Source organism: Odontomachus brunneus, unplaced genomic scaffold (assembly GCF_010583005.1).
Source record: "Odontomachus brunneus isolate Ranch 3 - 2012 unplaced genomic scaffold, Obru_v1 Obru_scaffold_052, whole genome shotgun sequence".
Lineage (NCBI taxonomy): Eukaryota > Metazoa > Arthropoda > Insecta > Hymenoptera > Formicidae > Odontomachus > Odontomachus brunneus.
In genome coordinates, this window is record NW_022639502.1 from 2,079,338 (window position 1) to 2,089,599 (window position 10,262).

General features: G+C 34.2%; 2 protein-coding genes across 2 annotated transcripts in view; both read left to right on the forward strand.

Annotated features, from left to right (window-relative positions):
• Positions 1–3,763: 3,763 nt before the first annotated feature.
• Positions 3,764–5,956, forward strand: LOC116845498 (WD repeat-containing protein 46). The gene is made up of 6 exons (XM_032818263.1): positions 3,764–3,954; positions 4,030–4,721; positions 4,798–5,114; positions 5,198–5,522; positions 5,637–5,750; positions 5,836–5,956. Exons 1-6 carry the CDS (start codon positions 3,942–3,944, stop codon positions 5,938–5,940), a joined length of 1,566 nt encoding a protein of 521 aa, XP_032674154.1. The 5' UTR covers positions 3,764–3,941; the 3' UTR covers positions 5,941–5,956.
• Positions 5,957–7,928: 1,972 nt separating this feature from the next.
• LOC116845462 (BTB/POZ domain-containing protein KCTD9) overlaps positions 7,929–10,262 on the forward strand; it is a 4,927-nt gene continuing 2,593 nt past the window's right edge. Inside the window, exons 1-6 of the mRNA XM_032818181.1 lie at positions 7,929–8,170; positions 8,376–8,497; positions 8,668–8,844; positions 9,083–9,243; positions 9,318–9,544; positions 9,665–9,994. Coding sequence (XP_032674072.1) covers positions 8,123–8,170; positions 8,376–8,497; positions 8,668–8,844; positions 9,083–9,243; positions 9,318–9,544; positions 9,665–9,994 — 1,065 coding nt within the window. The 5' untranslated portion in view covers positions 7,929–8,122. The remainder of the gene's footprint in view (positions 8,171–8,375; positions 8,498–8,667; positions 8,845–9,082; positions 9,244–9,317; positions 9,545–9,664; positions 9,995–10,262) is intronic.

A 10,262-nucleotide genomic window follows, 5' to 3' on the forward strand; every position in this document is an offset into this window, starting at 1 on the left:
TATATATATATATATATATATATATATATATATATATATATATATATATATATAAATTTTATTAAATTATTTGAATTGTGATTTTGTTAAGAAGAAAAATAAATTTTTCACAGTAATATATCGGAATGTATAGATTATACATTATAATGTATAATGTACATTATACAGTACAATGGCATAAAACTGAAACATTCTTATGATTAGATACATTACATGCTTATTTGAGCAGATTCCTTGAATTTTTAAACACTTCAAAAATAATATAAATCAATATTACTACGTGTTATATACAGTGAACGAAACATGCGAAGGTATAAAAAGTTGCATAAATAGAATATTTCAAGATCTATGCGTTCTATCATCATATTTATGTGACAAATGCATATCACATAGTCTCAAATCATATATATCTATGTATGTTAGTCAGGATATTCTGGAAATGTCTTTAATATTTGTATGGAAAATAAAAAATCATAATTATAACCAAGAATAATAATTATAACTAAGAAACAACCGATTTTTGGTTTCAATTTAAATTGCAACTTACATGTCACAGAATTTACATACAGATGACATAAAATTATTAGGAATATTACAATTCTGTATAAAAGAATAATTATAAATTAATATTAAAGTTACCTTAATACATATAACCCTACATATAACACCATGTAAGAAATAAAAATTGGATTTAACCATTTATAGTAGTGTTGTTCATTACCAAATATTTATAGTTTAGTTAATATAAGAAATAAATTAGATTTTCTTTCTAGAAAAGAATTTGAATTAAAATTCTCTAAATTATTATAAGACTGTGAGTTAAACATTATTTTATATATATATATATATATATATATATATATATATATATATATATATATATTATTTTCTAAAGCATGTTTATTGTTTAGAGCCAGAGTATGTATGAAGTGATAACGATTCGCTGTCTCAAAAATTCGACGCTGTTCCTGTCCTTCCTCATTTTTGGAATATTGTCCTATGAAGTAAAACATGTATAGTTCAAATCTGATACTCAAATCATTTATTTATTTATTTGTAGGTAATATCTCTTTTTGAAAAAAATTAAAAATAATAAACACAAATATAGCTATATAGTGATGTAATTACTGTGAGATCCAATAGCACCAAGCACTACAGCCATTGCTCCGCTCAAAGCTGCAAACTTAACATATGGTCCACTCGCAGCAGCTAATTCCCATATAGGTATAGGCTTAGCCATTTTCACTTCGTTGGCTTTTGGTTTCAATCCCAAATGTTCTGTGGCCTATGAAAGATTGTAATTACTAAACACCTTACTTCTGATTTTTAGAGGAATAAAGTTGTATGTAGCAAAAAATAATATGTGAAAGTTCTTATGCCATTAGGATATACTGATAATGGTTGAAGCAGTTGATAAGTAATCAGAGTTGACAACTGTAAGGGATTTGCTCTTGTTTATAATTATGCTTAGAAACTCTAAAATATAATTTAATAACAATGATTCAAATATAAAATAATATAATAAAATATAAAGATAATTATGTAAAACATACTCCAGTTTGAAAACTTTGACTATTATGACACTTCTGAATATCTAGATAAAATATACCAACGTTAGATAGATAAAAGTACTTGGAACTTTATACGTAAGTATTTAAGATAGAAAAAGCTACACGCAACATAATATTGCACATTGTAATAGTATAAAATATGAGAAAATTTGTGGTTTAAACACCAAATAACAATTATATCATTACCAGTACTTAATTGAAATTAACTATATTTTATCAGTCCAACAATATATATGAGCAAAAATATGGAAACTATAAAAACACTTGAAATTACAGATAAATGCCTAAGATGGTAAAAAGCTATCTATTTATAGCATTAATGTACACTAGCTCAGAAAATTCTTTGAAAAAGAACAGACTTAAGACAAACGTGAAGAAAGTGCGGGACGTATAATTAGAATTTATAATTTAAAAAATAAAATCAGGAGAAGAAAATATATAGAGAATTTTTGTAATACTGTCTTTCAATAAACATTAAAGTCAAGCGATTGAGTCTAACGACGAAACTGGGCATTCGCATCGTTCACTGTAACGCTATTCAGATAATGTGCGACGTTATTTTTGAGTAACGTTCATAAATAATAGAAAGTTTTTGCAATACCGTCTTCCAGATACGGTAATGCTAAAGTACGTTCTGATATTCATCACCAGTACTACAAATATACAATTTGAATCACTATAGATTTGAAGTATTGACACTGAATATCGGAACGTACTTTAGCTCTCGTTTTTAATTTCACTTTTTACATTCCTTCGTAATGCCACTCTTTCTTTTTTCTATTCCATATTCGAATGCGCAATTACCTGATATCGATATAAAGCGGTGCGAAGCGTGATATACAAGGCACGAATATGGTTTAATTATGAGACAATCGGTGCGAAATAAGCGCGTCAGCGGCGTATCAGATGACAATTAATAGCTGTATATGCGAATTCTTTTACAACTTACCGCCACAACGGCATACCATGCGTACGAAGCGCTCGCTTTACTCGTTTTATAAGCGACATTAAACGGTGTCGTAGTGATCGTATACAATATGTCTTGAAAACTCATATTGAATCGCGCTAACACTGTGCAGAAGCTAAATACACCTATTAAATGCTTATTATACCACTACCGTAAACTTTCTCGTCGACTCTCAGCAAACTTTGCACTTGTACGATTTTTTATCATTGACGAAATATTATAGAGAACGAATACGAGCGACACAAATTTGAACTGTGATCTTGGAGACCTCATGTGGCGAAGCGTGAAAGTTTTATTTCAAGATTACGTTCACGGCATTTGGTGCTTTCCAATTACTTAACACATCTTGACACATCATACAAAACCAGTTTATTGGTCATATATTATCTAAAATATCTTGTAAGATAATATACAACCAATAAACTTTTGTATAACACAGTGTACGCAACTGGGCCCTTATTCTTGAAATAGTTGCGTATACGTAAGTTTTATTGCGCAGGTTTAATCATACTATAAAATAGCTGCGCAGTAAACTTACATATATGTAACTATTTCAAGAATAAGGGCCCTGGAAAGTGCGCGCACCCATTGATCTCTAACCATATTGGCTTGGTTTACGGAGGATTCACACCGCGTTCGATGTACGATGTCAAATAGAACAGCTTTCCAATGGAGAATTAAATTCTCTATTATAGCGTGTTTGACTGGCTGGGTTAATCGCTCCGAGAGCGATGACGTCATAAGTCTCTACTAGCCAATTATAAAGCTTATAAATACTTGTTCGACCAATAAACGTAGACTGAATAACCTAGAGTGAGTTACGACCTAACCAGTCGAACATGCTATTAGAAAGCTATTCTCTTTATGGCTCCTGCACACAGGATGCAGTAATGCTTACCGCGGCAGAATTCACACGACAGCCAATTAATATGTTGTTTTTCCGTAAGAGCTAGAAGGTTATTACAGAAAGCAGCATATTGATTGGCTGTTGCGTGAACTTCCGCCGCGCGGCGAGCATTACCGCGTCCTGTGTGCAGGAGCCATTAGGCTAATATTTCACATGTCAAGTGATATATCAGCCTATACGACAAGTTTTTTGGATACGTTCATTGGTTGACGAACAGAGAACCTAGAAATACTCTATTCGCCAACCAATAAACATATCCGAAAAGCTTGTCGTACGACACGTGAAATAGCACCCTTATTGGATATCGAACGTCGTACGTCGGACATCGTACGCGGTGTGAATCTTCCATAAGAGAATACACGTACATGTGCGTGCATGTAGTGTTTGAGGATGTGAAAGTTGTTTTATTCTTTTTGATAAATATATAAATAATATGTTTTATACGCTCATTGAATAATATTATAAATATTAAATTGATACGTCCAAAAGAACTACAATGAATCGACCTGGTAAGATAAATTAAAACAGAATGTAGAAGTAACCTTAAACTGTTGTGATTCGAATTACTTTTATTCCACTTTTAGCGGATACAGAATATCATGGGAAGGCACCAATTAATAAGGAAGCTTTAGCGAGACATTCAAAAGGTCCTGGGATTGATTTAAAATACAAAACAACTACAATTAAAAATAAAGTACTCAGGAAAAAGTTAAAGAAGAAAGAACAAGCTATACAAAAAGCAGCTGAAGCTTCTGCTCGGAGTGAATTACTACTCACAGAAGAGTATGGTTTCTTGGAAGCTGAACCTGGAGAAACTACTACTCAGTATCGACAAAAACAAATTGCAGAAAGTGTGGACATAACAAGTGCAACCAAAAGATTCAAACTGGACTTGCAATTTGGTTCCTATTGCTTCAGATACACTAGAAATGGCAGGCATTTACTTCTGGGTGGGAAGCAAGGTCATGTTGCAGCTTTTGACTGGGTGACTAAGAAGATGGCCTGTGAAATAAATGTAATGGAGTCTGTACATGATGTCGCATGGTTGCATCAGGAAACCATGTTTGCAGTAGCACAGAAAAATTGGGTTTATATTTATGACAATCAGGGAGTGGAGTTACACTGCTTAAAAAGAATGAATAATGTAACAAGACTGGAGTTTTTGCCCTACCATTTTTTGCTCGCCAGTGGATCCACAGATGGTAATGTGGCCTGGTTAGATGTATCCATAGGCAAGATTATTGCTCGTTTTAATACAAATGTTGGGAGAATATCTGTGAGTTTCTAAAAAATTATCTTGATTTTAACCACTATATTTTGAATGTTTATTAAAAATTATTCATTTATGGTAGGTCATGACACAAAATCCAAGTAGAGCAGTCTTATGTGTGGGAGATTCAAAAGGAGTAGTATCCATGTGGTCTCCTAATGAACACAAACCATTGGCTAAAATGTTGTGTCATAAACTTCCAATCATGACATGTACTGTACATCCATATGGAACTTACATGGCAACAAGTTGCGCAGATAAATCCGTAAAGATATGGGACGTTAGACAATTAGCAGGACCAGTCAACCAAATGTATCTTCGTTCTCCCGCTTTTCGTATGTCATACAGCCAGCGTGGTTTGCTCGCCCTTGCAATGGGCAATGTGGTGGAAGTTCTTAAGTAATACTCTAATTTATAATCAGATATAATTAACGAATTAGTTATAACAATTATTTAATTGTAATTGTAATTATTTTTATTAGAGAGACTTCAGGCGAGCTCAAACCGTATATACGACATAAAACTGCCCGTTATGTGTGCTGCGCACGATTTTGTCCGTATGAAGACGTATTGGGAGTCTCCACAGTTAATGAATTTTCGTCAGTGCTGGTGCCAGGAAGTGCGGAAGCAAACTACGACGCGCTCGAAGTCAATCCGTTCCAGAATAAAAAGCAGCGACAAGAAGCGGAAGTAAAAGCACTTTTGGAGAAGATACAGCCGGAATTTATTACTCTCGATACGACTAATATAGCGGAGGTTGATGTACCTACTTTGAAAGACAAAGTAGAAGCAAAGAAGAATCTTTTGGTAAGTAATAAAAGAAAACACCTCAAAATGCAGATCCATTGCATTTTATTATTGCATTCTTATGATCATTGAATCACCAAATAAATATTTTATAATCGTAATTTCTTTTTTAAGTATATTAAGCCAAAGTCGATAGACTTCAAACCCCGACAAACAAGAGCTAAAGGAAAAGGTGGCACTGCAAAAATAATAAAAACTAAAAAGATATTGAAAGATTTAAATCGTAGAGTAAGTATTTTGTATATACCGAACCTCGATCTATCTTCGACGTTTATAAAACGGATTTTAATCATATAAATATTATTATTTTCAGGAAACGATTAAAGCGCTTCGTGAAATGACAGAAGAGGTAGCACCGAAGAAACCCGAAAAACCACGCAAAGATTATGGCGTATTGAATAGATTTTTACCAAAATAAAGATCAATATTATGAATAAGAGTCTTATTTTAATTTTCCATTATATTTCAAACTATTATAAATAGGTATTAGACATTTTTTAATCAACAGAACGTTGATACTATATATAAATTGCCTTTGAGTTTATTCTGCTCGAATCTCTTCATTTCTTAATACAACTCGATGGTTGCGTCCAGAAAACAGCTGATCAGTGAGTGGTCAGTGATTATTGGTCCTTACTGTTAGATCCCTAACTTTGGACCAATTATGTTGACTAATTACTCAACCGTTGTGTTTCCTGAACGCACCCAATATATATGTAGGCTAGATGAATTTTTACTTTTAAGTAGTACGACTTGACAGATCATACGAACATTCAGGGATGCTGAATCAGTTACATTTGCAGTATGCAGAAAGCGCGTAGATGGGATGGCTCTTCAGCTTCTATATACTACTAGGGGTGGGACCCGATTGACCACGATAGGATTGGACACAGATTGTAATGATTGGTTCGACCTACTAATTCACTAGATAATTTTTTTCATCGGTTGGTCGTGTCCAATCATACCGTGGTCAATCGGAACGCTCCCTACTACTAGTATAGACTACAATGGTTGCTTTCCAACAAGAAATACAAGTCGGCACAAGTATCATTCTATCTTTGTTACTCACTAAATGTGGAATAAAGATAGAATGATGTTTGTGTCGACTTGTCTCTTGTTGGAAAACAACCTATATACTATTAGACTGCTAACTTCGACTCAGGGCTGCGTTTAAAAACGTCACTCGAGTACTCTTCCTTTCTTTTTATCTCACTCTTGTATCTCGCTCACTCCAACATAACGGGTACACTTGGGTGACGTTTCCGAACGCAGCCCAGGGTGCAAACCCATGCAGCGGAATGCGGAACGAGAGCGGAACCAATCACGAGCGTTCTACAGTTTTCGTTCGTGATTGCTTCCGCTTGTGATTGGTTCCGCTCTCGTTCCGCGCTCTACTATTCCGCTGCATAGGTTTGCACCCTTAGACTGATATTTCACGTGTCGTACGACAAGTTTTTTGGATACGTTCATTGGTTGACGAACAAAGAACCTAGAAATACTCTATTCGCCAACCAATAAACGTATCCGAAAAGCTTGTCGTACGACACGTGAAATAGCACCCTTAGTTAGCAATCTAGTTTAGTGTAGACATCTGTGATCCACATCTTCGGCTGTGTTCCAATATTCACTACAGTAAAAATGTATAGTTTATGTCACGTATACTGTACGTTTTCAGTACTGGCAGTGAATATCAGAACACAGCCTTCGATATGTTTTGAGATTTAAGGTACGGGTCCAATGTCCGATGTACGACGTCCGATATCCAATAGGAGAACAGCTTTCCAATGGAGAATTAAATTCTCTAATAGAAAGCTGTTCTCTTATTGGATATCGGACGTCGTACGTCGGACATCGGACGCAGTGTGAATCCTGCATTAAGCTCCGCTCCATCGACCAAAGACCGGGAAATTTAAATGTATTTTAAAATGTACTAATTTAATTAAAATATATTTTGTATATCCTGTATAATATATATTAAATAATATAAATAAAATATTATATAAATAAAAATAATAAATATTATTTACTTATAATATTATATGAATAAAAATTTAAGCCACTTGACGATAACTGACGACTATAGCCGATATTCATAGTCGAATTTTATTTCAAGACCGTCTTAAGTAATATCTTAAGATGCGAATACGGTTCTGTGGCCGGTATTCATAGTCGAATCTTATTTCAAGACTGTCTTAAGTAATGTTTTAAGATGCGAATACGGCTCTGTGATTGGTTCATGACATTTTAAGACAATATTTAAGATGATCTTAAATATAAGATCGGAATATCTATGAATACCGGCCTATGAATACCGGCCAATGACTCGATAAATAACGACACTTTAGTTCTCGCACTCCTCACTTGGTCAATGATAGCGTGACATATCTTGGCTACGAGTCTGAAGTTAGTTACTGGCAATCCATACTTCTATAGTCAAAGCTGCATATTTGTATCGCGCTCGACTGTGTGCTGGACGTAAAATTCGTGGCTAAATCTGTCGCAACTGGCTGTCGATTCGAATTTATTCTTGACAGTGTTCTGTTTTCGTCCATGCTGTTTATAGATTTCATATATCAGGAAAAATTAGTCACGATATAATTATGAAGAGAGTTATCATTTTTGTGAATGGAACTGATGTTAATGGCAAGGTGGTCTCACGTGTTTTTTCGTAGTGAATTACATTTGGTCTTTGGTGCTTAATATTATTTTGTTATTTGCAAAGCAAATACTAGTGCTTTTTTATTGCACATATCTTTTCGCGACTGAAATTTTCTTACGTCGTTTACACAGTGCTCAATAGTAATATTTAATGTAAGCAGTTTATTTCATTGTATAAATTTTTGCTTTTGACAGGTGTTTGTAGTGACTCATTCATTGGATGAATTGTTGACAGCAGCTAGTACAAAATTCGAAATAACCGCGAAGAAAATCTTTACATCACAAGGTGGAGAAATTGATGATATCAAGTTGATAAGGTAAAATGTTTATTTGTTTAATTCCTCTTCAATAAAAAATATTTTATCTTAACATATTCCAATACTTGCTATATTTTACTTTTACTGCAAAAATACTTTGTTATATTATACTTGTGACACTTTATTTTTACTGACTATTGAATAACATTAAACAATTCTTTTTCTTACAGGGATGATGATATTTTGTATGTTTCAAGTGGAGAGGATTTTATACATAAGGATAAAATATGTAATCACAATCAGCTAAATAGGAATTCAGAATGGATCACACTGAATGTCGGTGGAAAATATTTTACCACAACTAGAGATACTTTGACAAAGAAGGAACCTATGAGTATGTTAGCTAGGTGAGTTATCTGTTTCTGATTGCTACTCATTGTTGTGTATACCTGAATAACTAGGCTTGAAATTAATTTTATATTAAATATAAAGTTTGCATATTTTTTGAGGAATTGTTGAATGAAAACAAAATGGAACATGACTCTTAATTGTTAAAATTAATGACAAATGAAGTGAATGAGAGACATTTACGTTGTATTAAACATATTAAAATGATATGATACTAATGTAAAACATTATATACAGAATGTTTACAGAGCCTGAAGATGCAGAGCATGCAATGCAGCCAAGCAGGCGAGATTATCAGGGAGCATATTTAATAGACAGAAGTCCTACATATTTTGAGCCATTATTAAATTACTTGAGGCATGGTCAGGTGATACTTGACTCTAATGTTAATGTAGCTGGTACATATTTTTAAATCTGATTTGTTGGTGCGATATAAGGTATTATCTGTAAGTAAGTGAATATTCTGACCCAGGTGTATTGGCGGAGGCACGTTTTTACGGTATCGAAGGCGCCATTCGAATTCTCACCACAATGGTGGAAAAGGAGGAACTGCAAAAGGATGGTCTTATATCCCTAACTCGCAGGGATGTACTTAAAGCGATTATGTCGACACCGACTAGTGCGGAACTCAGGTTCCAAGGAGTCGATTTTGTAGGAGCAGATCTTTCAAAACTAGATCTCAGGCATATTAATTTCAAGGTATGTTAAATACATGCATTGTACTTATGTGCATTGAGGATTATAAGATAATCAGTATTGCAAGAACGACGCTAGTCATAGGGAATCTCATCTACATTTATGCGTTTTTCGTTTTTATAGTACGCTATCATGCATCATTGCAGTCTGGTGGGCGCTAATCTATCAGGATGTTGTTTTGAGCGCGCTGACTTATCTCACGCCAATCTGCAAGGCGCGCAGCTCGTATGCGTCAAAATGTTGTGCGCGAATTTAGCCGCGGCCAATTTACACTCGTGCAATTTCGAGGACCCCGGCGGTCTGTCAGCGAATATGGAAGGAGTGAATCTGAAGGGTGCTAATCTCGAAGGCAGCAACATGGCGGCCGTAAATCTTCGAGTAGCCACATTAAAAAACGCTAATCTTAGGAATTGCGACTTGAGATCCGCTGTTTTGGCTGGCGCCGATTTAGAGGTGCTGTTCATGTTATTACATATATTGCTTTGTTGGACTCAGTGTTGACATAATTTTGATTCTCTATTCTTGTTTCCCACACAACACAACGATCAAAATCGGGACATAAGACGTCTAAAAGACATCTTAAAAACATCTCTCGGACGTCTCTAAGATGTCTTTAAGACATTTTTATGTTCCGATTTTAGACGTTGTGTTGTATGAATCCTTAATATCATATATATATATATATATATATATATATATATATATATATATATATATATAT